At 37.1% G+C, this 13,350-nt stretch overlaps 2 protein-coding genes across 2 annotated transcripts; both read right to left on the bottom strand.

Annotated features, from left to right (window-relative positions):
• Positions 1–2,494: 2,494 nt before the first annotated feature.
• Positions 2,495–4,880, bottom strand: LOC134851223 (zinc finger protein ztf-6-like). The gene is made up of 3 exons (XM_063867209.1): positions 4,622–4,880; positions 3,394–4,367; positions 2,495–3,126 (listed from the first exon to the last, which is right to left on the bottom strand). The coding sequence occupies exons 1-2, from the start codon at positions 4,844–4,846 to the stop codon at positions 4,044–4,046; spliced, it is 549 nt and encodes a 182-aa protein (XP_063723279.1). The 5' UTR covers positions 4,847–4,880; the 3' UTR covers positions 2,495–3,126; positions 3,394–4,043.
• Positions 4,881–9,621: 4,741 nt separating this feature from the next.
• LOC134851925 (uncharacterized protein K02A2.6-like) lies at positions 9,622–10,887 on the bottom strand. Its single transcript, XM_063868201.1, has one exon. It carries the CDS (start codon positions 10,885–10,887, stop codon positions 9,622–9,624), a length of 1,266 nt encoding a protein of 421 aa, XP_063724271.1.
• Between the last annotated feature and the right edge of the window lie 2,463 nt (positions 10,888–13,350).

The raw sequence follows: 13,350 nt of genomic DNA, 5'->3' as shown, positions 1-13,350 counted from the left end.
CTTTTGAAGTTCACCCGTCCAAAATTTATCTCTGTTTCCAAGTCAATCAGTGCCAGTGATAAGTGTTCGGTAGATTCATTCAAAATTGAGTCGATGAAAAAATCAGCTAGTGCAAAAGACGCGGTAACACAATCCATTCAGACTTCTGAAATACACCGTAATTAGATCAATCAATCGCTAATACTTAAAATTTTGGGTTCCAACAAAAATAAGTTTTCTTTAAATATATCTTTAAAATAGTTCTTTAAGGAAGCTAGAAAAGCTATTAACGATTGCTTACATTCGGTTCGGAAACTGGAGAAAATTCAGGGGGAGGGACAGGTAGACATCCTCACCACCTATAAGATCCCGGCATTGGGAAAACTAATATTGCAACCAATTATAATCGACTTCATGTCGGAACAATAAAATCCGTTATGTATTGCTTTAGAATTGGTTGAACTTGAGATCAACTTGCGGTAAACTATCTTGTTTTTGCCAATGCGGTTCTCCATTTTGATTTTATTGACCGTTCTCGAATCTATCTTGAGTAGCCAACTAAACATAACTGATTAAAAAATTTAAAGCTGATAAAACTAAACTTCTAATTGTTACAAAAAGGATAATCAAATTCAGTCAGAAATAATTTTTGGCAATTAAAAAAATTCACATTGACGTTAGAATTAAAAATTGAAACGGTTTTCGTCTGAACCATGGCCAACCTACGAACACCTGTGAAAGTGGGCATTCAACCTAAAACCGGCAAATTTATAGAGCCAGACCATCTTTTTGGACGGTGATATTTAACTCAAGTCTCATAAAAAGAACTTTTCTATACCTTGTTCGTCGACTGGAACAGGGTGAGTCAAAACCGACCCAAAAAATCTAATGGAAACAGTTAAGTAAGCAAAAAGACCTACTCAAATCTCTTTAAAAAACTGGGAGTCATCAACCGGGAAACAAAAAAGGACCACTATGGGCTACATTTGCCAAAAACCTTGAAAAATAGCCTTTTTGGTAATATTATGATGATATTACTTTGATTTCTGTTTCGGCTATATTAACTTTTTCTTTTTTTTTTTCATTATAATTTATTCAATTTGAAAAATTCTTTAATTACATAATCTTTTTTGTTCTGTATGGATTGCTAGACAAACATTTTCCTGAATAGGAAGTTCATTTCGTTTTATATCAATATAAATGCACGCAACAGAATTTTCTTGAAGCTGCCTTATCTTGTGCTATCTGATCTACATCCTTTACAACCCCGGCAAAAATTTTCATTATGAAAACTTGAAACTGAAAATAGTTTTCAGGTCACTTACCTCAAAACACACACACACACACTCAACAGAAAATTGTTCGCTCATCTGACGCAGAGGCTACAAAGCCGAGATAACTAAGCTGAAATCTTTGAAGCCAATTATTTTTTTTTAATTAATAAAATTTCAACAAAATTTTGTTGGGAAATTTACAATCTGCAAAAAACAAACATAATGGTATTTGAATTGCAGACATGCTAAAAAATTTTCTGTTGATTGATAAAAATACAGATGGGAAGATCAACTAAAATTGAAGATCCTGTGAACAAGGTTATTTACGGGAAAAATTCTAGTACACGGTCGCAATACCCCTGCTTATCGCAAGGGTTGACAAAGGTCAAAAAGCAGTAATTAAGCTGTGAAGAATAAAAACTATAAGCAGGCTACAGGACTGGAATCACGAATCTCCAGATTATTGTAAAGACATAGTAACTTGGAAATTTAAAACAAACAATTAACTATCTATGATTTCTCCCATTTAGTTTTTGCTGTTCATCTCTGAACTTGTTTACAGTTCAACATCATAAACTTTACCATATTTTCATTCATTCCGTGACTTTTCATAGCATGTACTTTCAAATAGTCTTTTCTGCACGCATAATCGCACAGTTCGCACTTGTAGCTGATCTTGTTGTGCACACTTGTGAAATGCCTGTTAGCATTCAATTGTAACGTGAAGCTCTTTTTGCAAATAGGACAGATCAGATTTCCTTGTTCATCTTTACCAAATGTTACTGAACCCTGAGTCTTGAGAACTGGCTGACGATTTCCATCATAACTTACAGAAACTTGTTCAACTCGAGTTTTCTTCGGAGCGATGTTGAAAGTTGTGCGAAATGAGCTGGAATTAATTATTGGTTTTGAGCGCTTTCCTGTTTTGATTGGATTTTGATCCTGCGCAAGAAGATCATTTTCAGCGGAATCCGGCCCCAAATAGATGGCACCAAATATAGTTTGCATTTCTGGATCACAAAGAATCAGTTTCAGTTCGTGATTCATTTCTTTGTTGAACGGAATGTTTTTAAGAACCTCTTCATTGAGGTGAACCGAAACCTTTATAGAGTCCATTTTTAAACATCTGGAAGTCATACTCACATTTTTATTGTTTTAACTCTATACAAGGGATTCTTCGGACCAAGTGAACAATCTCCTCACCAATTTATTATTAAGTGGAAATCATTCATTTGGTTAAAAGTAATAATTTCCAGTCAATCAGATTTGAGTATAAAATATGCAGGCTTGACTGCGTGAATTTGCCATTCAAGTTTAGGAGGGAAATTCTCGAAAGTTTTGGAAACAAAAGCGATAAAATTTTACATATACTAAATATGAAAATCCAAAATGAAACTCCAGACTAATCATAAATGACTCAAAATCAACTTATCCAGACAACATAATAACAAACAAAAAAATTAAGATACATTCAAATCGGGCTAAAACTAACGAGGAAAGAGAGAAACTCAAAACATTCGAGAGATTTTTGCTCTTGATATTTTCCATGTCAAAATTGGTTCAACATTGCATTGGCCATGATTTCGTTCAAACTATGTTTCTGTATAGCATGTCTCTTCAGACTATCCTTACGATTGAACTTTTGTGCGCACATTTGACAACTGAATTCAATTCCCAAATGATTCCTGGAGTAATGTTTTTTCGCTAATTTTTGGTATGCAAATGATTTGCAGCACCCGAGAACAGGACAAACAGAAAACCCGTTGATGTCTCGCCCGAAAGTCACAGCTCCTAAGGATCCCGCTTGGACTAGATGAGGCGATGTTTGCTGGGAGTTTGGAGTCCTAGGAACCGAGGGTTTGAGGTGTTTCGCCTAAAATTAAATTTGTTTATGGTTTTTTTGCCATTTCAAATACTTTATTTGACGGTGACCTCACTTTTCAATGAAAACAATTAACTTGATTCTTAAATCGCTGTCAGAGCAGAAGATAAACAGAATATACAAAATCACTTAGTTATAAACTGAGCTACAAAACGAAAAAAAAATTGAACAAATGAATCTGAATCATTTCTGACAAACACAGCAATTAAAGCTTTGAATGAGAAAAAAACATATATTCCACTATTTTATTCTGCTCACTTGAATGATATTTTTGGACGAGTCGTCTATCGGTTTCCTTTTGATAGCCTTTGTAAGGTTCACGCTGGTAGTTTCTGCAACGAATTGGCCCAATTCAAAAATGTCATTTTCCTCTAGTTTACAGAGAGAATAAACACATTTTTCACGCATCGTGCTCAGCCGTTGCACTTCATCTCCTAACAAGTTCAAAGTGAACATGACAGCAGCAGTCATTTTTGGAAAAAGCCAAATCTGAAAAACTAGCCAGAAACTTCAGTCAAAGTGTATATTAAATAATCAAAACTCAGCTCGTTTAATTTTACACACGGATCGACGCAACTGAAACACTTTCTAAAATAGGTTTAAGACTTTAGTCGACTAAAAGATCATTGACACCAAACTTTTCGGCAAAGTTGACGATCATAACTAAAAACACTCTGATTGATATGGAACAAAGTCCCAAAAAAGACTTAGAAACTTAAATTCGGGGACAAAACCTTAGAATACAAAAATAAGAGTATAACTATAAGTTTTAAAACACAAAATGAAACCAATGTAAATGGAAAATTTGCCAAGAAACTAAAATAACAAATCTAAAAGGACAAGGAATGAAAATCAACGTATGCTCCCCTCAAATTGAAATCTTTTACTCTAGACACTTTCAAACTCAATCAAGATTGATACAGCATTGCGTTGGCCATGATTTCATTCAAATTATGTTTCTGCATAGCATGTCTCTTCAAGTTATCCTTTCGGTTGAACTTTTGTTCGCATATCTGACATTTGAATTCGATTCCTGAATGATTCGTAGAATAATGACGCTTCGCTCCTCCGTGTTCCCCGAAAGCTTTGGAGCAACCAGGAATAGGACATACGAAGTATCCGTTGACGTCTCTTCCGAAAGTAACTGCGCCTAAGGATCCCGACTGAACTAGTTGAGGCGAGGGTTCCTGAGTGTTGCTAGTTTTAGGAATAGGGGGTATGAATTGTTTAGGCTAAAACAACACAAATTAGTTCAAAGCAAATGGTGTTATTTTAGAAGCCTGCTGCAAAAAGTTAAAAATTTTCTTTAGCAAAAAACACTGGGTAATTGAACTAACACATCTAACATTGATAGTAAAACAGCGCCAAACCGTTTTTTACTCAATCTATCCAAAAATATTCTTAGTTAAGAAGGCTACCGCAAAAACAAATCAGCCAACCTAATTGTCCACGGCATCAAATAGATAAGAACTTCAAATCGACTCACTTGAATACCCATTTTGGACGGGCTTTCTTTTAACTTTCGTTTTACAGCGGCTTTATTATTCATACTGGTATTTTCTGCGATGAGCTGACCCAATTCGAAACAACCCGAGATGTCATTTTGATCTAATGTACACACTGAATAAACACACTTTTCACTCATTGTGCTCAGTCGTTGCACTTCATCTCCCGACAAGTTCAAAGTGAACATAACAGCAGCAGCAGTCATTTTTGGATAAAGCCAAATCTGAAAAACTATTCAGAAACTTCAGAAACACAAGTCTTATATATTAATTTAAGCAAAACTCAGTTCGTTTAGATTTCTATGCCAATCACTGCAACTGAAACTCATTTCAAAATAGCTCATCAAATTAGACTACTAGTGAATTAAAGCGATATTGTACCAAAAATGGCAGAAAAATTTTCCATAATAAATAAAAAACACTATGATTGAAGTAGAAAGAAAAAAGAAACAAAGCTACACAAAAAATTCGTTGCTAGCGCAAACATTCGAGAGTGCAGGCATCCCACTTTACATGAACGTTACGTAAAAATCTAGAAAAATTTCATTGAACCGGTTTCTATGCTATAAAACAAGTGCCTATCAATTGCCATGTGTGGCTATAAGCAAACAAAACACAACACTAAGCGGAACCCATCGCCCTGCTTTATACCTGACGCAGATTAGGGAACTCGCTGTTCGACCAGATCACGATGCAAAAGGTACTCTTTCGATACTATTTTACGACTTATCGATCCCAAAATTTTTAAAGGCTCCTTTTGTGCCAAAACACTAGGACCAGAACAAGACTGTTATATTTCGTCAACGCTTTCCAGAAAATAAACCCAAGAATCTTCAAATTTGGGACCTGTTTTCAAGAATGCAAAAACCTAACTATTGAGTTATTGTTCTATGTTAAAATCCCATTCTTATTATTTTAGTTGCATTGCGAAAAGTCTGATTTAAAAAACTTTTGAACTCGACAACAAAAGCCGCTCGTTCGAAAAAACTGAAAACTAAGAAATTAGGAAACCTAACAAAAGTTGTTAGACAAATTGATTGCGTTGAAAAAAAATTAGCAAAAGTATCAGTTAGTAAGAATTTCTCACTGAGGAAAACAAGCCCCTGTATAGAATAAACTTGACCTGTTTACGACGTTGCAGTTAAACATTCAATTCTTCTTCCTGATAGCTCTAAGCAAAAGAAAAGGATTCCATTTCTCTGACTGAAAACTTTAATCTACACCTAATCACTCGAAGTTTGAAATGAAACACGGTGCACTTTGGCTCCAAATTCATTTTTTCTCCAAACTAATGCAAATTAATTTTACACTACTACACTCGATACTTGAAAATTAAAAATTCAATAGAAATCATCAAAATCAATTGTCATTTTAGCATTGCAGTAGCCATTTCGTCATTAAGCTTATGAACTTGTACCGCATGTCGCTTCAAGTTTTCCTTTCGATTGTAAGTTTGTTCACACATTTTACATCTGTACTCAATTCCTGAATGATTAGTCTTGAAATGTTTCTGCGCAGATGCATATACCCCGAACACTTTGGAACACCCCGGGAATGGACATATGAAGTTTCCATTCATGTCTCGACCGAAGATCACTGACCCTAAAGAGCCCATATGGCTAATTTCAGTTGAAGTGGGTTTTAGGGCCGCCGACATCTTAGGAGCCACAGATTTGGGCGCATTGAAAGGTCTAACCTTGAGCACAAAAATCACAACTCTTCGAAACCAAAAAGCTCTGAGATATTGATATAAATTACATACCCGCCATTACATGATGGCCTGTCACTCAAAGCGGGTACTCATAGAAGAACACAAGGAATTCAAATTGAATCAAAGACCACTTTCAAAACCATTAAGGCGCAAACGGATCTACTCAATCTTGAGGTTAAAAAAAAACATTTTCTAGCAACATCAGCATAATCATACAATTTATGTTTCAGCCATAAATTCTTATATGATCTCCCGACCTTTCTGTAAAGTAAGAAATTTGTTATGGTGAAAAGGACTAAATTTAGGATGAGAGATATTTGACAGTGAGAGTATTTACCTCTTTACATGTTTGTTGGGATATTGTTAACTAATACCCTCCCCTAGAGTATCTAGTTAAAAGTTTCCACCCTATAATAGACCTATTCAACGGTTCAGCACACATGATCTTCGTGTCTGGCAGCAAAATTTCGCTCCTTTTGCAAGGAGAGGAGGGAGAGGGAAACAGTTAACAATATCCTATTTTTTACTTGATAAGATGAGAACTAAGCACCTTCTTTAAATTAGCCGAAACTTCTTGTTGAGCTTTCCTTTTTAGATTACTGACAAAATTGTCTTCATAAATCACTTTCGCAACTAGTTGACCCACTTCATTTTCAGAAAACGTCTTTTCTTTTCTGTCATTTCGCCGTAAAGAATACACCTGATCAGCGGTCATTCCAGTCAAATATAAAATTTCATCAGCGCCAAAGCTCAATAGAAATGAAACAGACCCCATTTTTTGTCTAAAATGCTTGATCTCAAAATAAAAAGAAGGCTGAGGTAAAATGCAAAACAATCGCTAGTAAAAACAAGGAGAGCAGATTGTTGTGCAAGTCGCCCAGAAAATTCAGACAAAATAAAAAATGACTAAACAGTTTCTTTTTTCAAATCGTGACTTTTTTTCTTTATCGTAAAAAGAACAAAAACGACACAATTTTTCAGTTTTTTTGCAGAACAATTTTTTGAAGCGATTTTTGTTATTTTCCAACAGGTTTTTTTTTCGTCAAGGATCGTTTTTAGACTCTTTAAAATTTCATTTGAATTACAACTGAAAGCTTTAACATGATATATCATTGAACCCATTCCAAGTAATTGTAGTACCTGTTTTTGCGTAGCAAAAATGCGTTTAAAATGAAACACATCCGACGACAAAGATCTTGCCCACTTTCAGTGGCCGGAACAATTACTGATAATAAAAATTTAGGTACAAAATAAAGTTAAATTTCCTTGAATGCAACGGTCTAAATCCTAGATTTTACAGCATAGTCTATGTGCATTGATAAAAACTGTGATGAAACTGTCTACCAATCATGAATTGATGGAAGCTACTGCAACACAATACGATACAGCACATATTTCTTCATTCTTTTCAAGACCAAGGACGGACTTAGAGGAGGGATTTGAACCCCAGAACAGCCAAAGAGTATCCACTTTGGTAATATTTTACTACATTAATTTAACGATGGCGCCAATACAACCAATATTTGAAAGAGCTCGCGGCAATTTTATTGTTTTTTTTTTTCAATTTCAGCGACAATTGTTGCTATTTTTCTACAATTTTCTTGTGGCGCAGAAAAATTTAGAAAAATAGTAATAAACTAATATAATTCTATGGGTCTTTATGTACAAGGTATGTACATAAGCTTAAATGTTAAAACGTTAAAAGGAAGTAGTTGAATTAAGAACGTTAAAAAGGACAACTGAACTTCCGTTCATATCGACCGATGGTCGTAACTAAACTGGTATTAATTAAAATACCGAAGGTCATTATAACATACTAAAAACAAATCACAACATTTCCCACCGGGAAAAAAAATGAAACTGCAAACTAACTATATAACTCTATATACACCCTTTTTCACCCTCAGAAAATGGAAGAATTTTACAAACTGCGCCCAGAGGGTAAATATACAGCAGCAAAATAAAATCCACAATTGAAAGAGAATGTAGCAATGTACAGGGTGTCTATACAGATTACAATTTTTACAGAATACGGTAACTAACTAAATAAAACTAATCCACAACATGTACATTAACATGTACAATTGTATCTACAGGTAAAATTAAAAAGTCCGGCGGAAAATATGGATTACAGAATTGTTTTGTTAAGTTTGAATTGATATGTCGATTACAAGAATTGGTCCTCAAACTCATCCAATTTAGCTCTTACTTCTGAATCTATAGTTGATGAGATCTTACTATAGTTGTCCATCTCTAATGAGGGGTCCTTTGAGGTCGGGTAAGTTAAGTTTGAGTCCGAAGAATTCTCGTGGAGGTGAGTCTTCGTGGTTGAAGTTGCAAGTCTGACCGTCGGGAGGGAGTTCCTTGAAGACCATGACAACGTAGTTTCTGCGACTAGGATCTGTCTGGAAGGCGCCTCCGCTAATGGAGTCAAAAGGTCAGAATGAGAGTTGAACGCGAAAGTAGAACTGTGAAATTCCTGTGCCTAAGAGAATACAGTAGTTGGCGCCCCTAGGTCGTCTTTCTCTTGCACCACGTCTATAAATCTCCGATTTCCGTAAAACTGTGGGGGGCCCACATTTCTGCGTGGCCTAGAATTTCGGGCCTTTGGAGTCACGCTGGTCGTCTGTTCCGGAATACTGTCTATCATAATTGGGTTGTCCTGTGATCCTTCAGTAGTATTCGCGTCGTGTATGACCACAATCTCTCGTGGGTCGTTGTTCGCTGTCCATTCTGAGCTCAATAGTGGGGATTCGACATGACCTGTAATACTTAAGCCCTGCTTAGACTCGGTATGGGGGTTTTGAGGTACGTTATTATTGGTCACATCGTCAAAGTAATCCTCGATTATCCCGTCCCACGAATTTAGATTTAAGGAAGATGAACCTGAAGAAAATCTTGGAGAGTCTTGAGTGGCCGAGCTCGCGGTCGGTGCGCTAGTCCCTGCTCTGATAATCTCCGTTCTCGGGGTGCCTTGTCTCGAGTGGCCGGCTGTTGTCGATCCAGCTTTCTTCGGTGGAGAGAGTTTCCTTTTCCCAGCTAAACTCGAATGAGTATGAATATTATGCCCAGTGGGTGTCTGATTCACTATTATCTTTTTGGGCCCTGGGAGTATTTTTCCTTTTATAGCCAGATCCGATTTACGTAAAACGTGACCGTTGTCGAGGGTAACTGTGTGCTCTGAAGAATCGATGATATCCTTCTTAACCAGATTAAAATAAGGGTCCCTATTTTTCCTGTTAGACACCTTTCTATATAAGTTACCTCCCATTACTGCTTTTCTTTTTCCCAGTGGATCTGAAGTTCGGGTAGTGTCGTCCGGGGTTGTGTGTAGGCGAAAGTCCTAGCTAATGGCAAGTTTTCTTCTGGGTCCGACGTGCTGTCCTTTTCCTCGTCCAAATAGCCATCTTCTGCCCCGTCGTGTAGTTCCCAGTTAGTAGCCCGCTCTTTGGACAATATAGCCTTTTCTTTTTCTAAATGTTCAATATTGGACATAAGATTTTTCCACCTAGTGTTCGCTACTCTATTAAAATGCTTTTCAAACGGAGTACAGCCGATCGCCGTTTGTTTTGAGATTCTCAGATTCCAGATGATTTTCTCGATCGAATCGTTTAGAGATGGTTTGGGTACTTCGAATGACATTGCCAGTAATTTCGATTTAATTGTGTACACTAGTCTTTCCACTAGCCCGTTGGATCTGTGGTCTCCGACAGTGCAGTAAATGATTTCTATATTAAATTTATCGCAGAAGTTTTTGAAATCATGTGAAAGAAAGCATGACCCATGGTCGACTCTAATTTTTCTTGGGAATCTGTGAAGATGACAGTAATCGTTTAGGAATGAAATTACGTTTCTTGTAGAGGTGTTATTGACAATCTTGGCCGATGGAAACTTAGTGTAACGGTCGATGCAAAGAAGAATGTATTTGTTGTTACCCCAGCTAGCATCCAACGGTCCCGCAAAATCCAAATTAATTTCTTCGTTCGCGAATGTCAACGTCGGAAGTTTCGAAATATTATGTGTGCCTAGTAACACTTTAATGTTCTGACCCGCTTTTAAACATTGGGTACATGTTCTCCCGTGATCATAAATATCTCGGTAAATATGTGGCCACCACAAATATTCGGCGAGGGATTTCATCCCGAACTGTCCTGGGTGAGTCTCGTGTAGCATTGAATTAAAAGTTCCCCTGATGGTAGCTGGGACGACTAGTTTATTGTCTAAAAAGAGTAGCTCATCCTTCACGTGTAAATCTTTGGTGTAGCTCTTCATGTAAGTCCCGTGTATGCCCATCGGTCGGTTCCTCTTTATCGTCTCTATCAGATCCCACAGCACCTTGTCTTCTCTAGTCATGATCTGAAGCAATTTCTTCGAACAGTGGTTTTCTGGGCGAATTGAGGAATTCGGTAAACTCAGATCGGCCTTATATCTTCTTAAGAGGTCGGCGTGGTCGGGTGGAAGTCTGTCGTCTCTGAATTTGAGAGCAATATTATGTTCTTCGGGGATGATCAAAAGGGGTTCGTTCACTTTGCCCATTGGGAGTTCTTGTTTTTTTTTGTTAGATGGTATGAAGTGTCTGTTTAGTAGTAAGAAATGTAAAAGGACTTTGTCCGAAAAGGTAATACTTTTAAAATTAAATTTAGAATTATCGACTGGTTGGCAAATTGTAGTACAATTTTCTGTCCGAGAGTGATTATTGAGGCAAATTTTTATCGACTGAGCGATACAAGATATGATAGCAGCAATAATCTTGAGATTGAGTAAAGCTAAAGAGCTATTCAACTGATTCTGACCAATCACGTCGCTTGAATTTTCGTTTCCCGATGGGATTGTATTAACTCGTGAATTAGTATTTACAGCGACCGCTGGTCTATCTACAGAATTTACATAAGTAATTTAGAATCTTTATTAGTCGATAAAATGTTCTGAATTCTGTCGATTGAAGCGACTACAAATTCGTCGTCATGATGGGAAATTGGAAGGGCTTTGCCCGAAGGAAAACTAGATAAAAGGTCCGTAAAGCCCATGTCCTTTCCTGGTAAATTCAAAATTTTAAAATTGAAAGGTAAGAGTCTGTTTACCCAGCGGGTCAATCGGCTGTGCATCGTTTTATTTCCATGATTTGCCGAAAGTGCTGATAGTAACGCTTTGTGGTCAGTTACTATTTAGAATTCTGTTCCGTACAGGTAGTTTCTGAAATGTTATGCAGCCCATACGACTCCCAGCAACTCTAATTCGTTGGTAGAATATTTCATTTCATGGTTGTTAAAAATCTGGATGCAAACGCGATTGTTTTCCACTGGTCGTCCTGTAATTGTTCTAGGGTAGCCCCTAGTCCGCTATGTGAAGCGTCCGTTTTTAGTCTTGTCTTCTCTTTTATATCAAAATGGCTGTTTTCTGCAATATTTACAATTTCCGTTTTTAACTTCTCAAACGCTATTGAATGGCTGGTATCCCATTTGTATAACAATTTTTTGTTAAGAAGAGGTCGAAGAGGAGAGCTTAGCGTGGATAAATTAGGGACGAATTTTACATATTGGTTTATTGAGCCGAAAAATGAGCGAAGTTCAGAAATATTCTTCGGGGTTGGCAAATTTTTTATTGCGTCGGCTTTACCGACCAACGGTCGTACTCCATTGCCTGAGATCTTGAAGCCAAGCCATTCGATGTCAGATTAAAAAAATGCGCATTTCCCCCATTTCACTGCCATGTTGTTCTTATCTAAGATTGATAAAATTTTGTACACTATTGATTTTTGTTCTTCCAGGGATCCACGCGAGGCTACCAGGATGTCGTCTATGTAACAATTTGTAAACGGGATATTTTTCAACCTTGAGTCCATGACCCGTTGGAATTCATTGGGCATGTCTCCTAATCCGTAAATTCCGTTAGAAATCGATACGTTCCTGTCGTTTCGCCGCCTACTATACTAAAATTGCACTGTTTACTTGTTTGATTGCAAAGTTGAAGTTGGCTATAGGCGTTTTTCAGGTCTAAGTTACTAAACCACACTCGCCCGTTGGGTTTTTCTGAAATTTGGAGTGCCACGTTATTGATCAGTTCATGGATATTCGGCATTTGATATTTATTTTTAAAAATTTGATCATTTAAAAGCTTAGAATCAAGTGCCAGTTTTATTGAAGTATCCTTTTTCCGAGTGATTACAATTGGGCTGATGAAGCAATCTTCGTCGCATTTCTCTAATTTTATTATATAACCTTCTTTTTCCATTCTTTTTAACTCTTCGTTCACTGCCGCGAGTAAATGGAGTGGTACTCCTCTCCCTTTGGACTGTATTGGTTTAAAAGGTGTGTGAAAATGGGTTACCTTCCGATCGTTAGGTATTTTCCCCACTCTAGTGAATAAGTTCTTAAACTCGTTTAAAATGTTGTCTGATAAAGAAGGTAAGTTTTTGTACTCACTCTCGAGTGTGGGTTGATTGACCATGCAGATTGGTTGGGGGCATTTCCTCTGCGTTATTTCTATGCCCAGTTTGGGTAAACTGTCGTTCCCCAATATGTTTCGCTCGTGTCCGCCGGTTATGAAGAATGGGGTCTCTTCGCTGATCCACCCATTGGACTGTGTTCTGACAATTATTTTTGCCAAAATATTGATCGTATCGTTGGTGAATCCGCAGTATAGGTCTTTTATTCTTTTCTCCACTGGGTGTATCTTGAGGTTTGGGTATCTTAGTTTAATTTCATGTAGAACATTCTGTTTTAAAAAGCTTACAGGGCTTCCTGAATCTACAGGTATGTTCATATTTACAATCATGTCCCAGCCGATGCCTAGGTTCAGGAGTTTCTTTGTTTCGAGACCATTATTGTCGTAAATAGTTCTGACGCTCAACACCGAGAAGTCGTCATCGTCACTCTGTCCGTACTCATTCCACGCATTTATCACGTCGCACGATTCTTTTTCTTCCATCCACGAGTTTTCCGGAGGTGTGTATGTACAATTCTCAGTATTTACGAAATTATTTGATACATTATTTACAGT

This window comes from Symsagittifera roscoffensis, chromosome 7 (genome assembly GCF_963678635.1).
Source record: "Symsagittifera roscoffensis chromosome 7, txSymRosc1.1, whole genome shotgun sequence".
NCBI lineage: Eukaryota > Metazoa > Xenacoelomorpha > Acoela > Convolutidae > Symsagittifera > Symsagittifera roscoffensis.
This window is presented reverse-complemented; position numbering and strand designations above follow the sequence as displayed.

Bases quoted from the DNA above. Each gene is read 5' to 3' on its own strand.
- LOC134851223 (XM_063867209.1), bottom strand. From the start codon at position 4,846: ATGACTGCTGCTGCTGTTATGTTCACTTTGAACTTGTCGGGAGATGAA. The intron at 4,368-4,621 runs GTGAGTCGATTT...GTGTTGTTTTAG, and splicing joins CGTCCAAAATGGGTATTCAA to CCTAAACAATTCATACCCCC.
- LOC134851925 (XM_063868201.1), bottom strand. From the start codon at position 10,887: ATGGGCAAAGTGAACGAACCCCTTTTGATCATCCCCGAAGAACATAAT.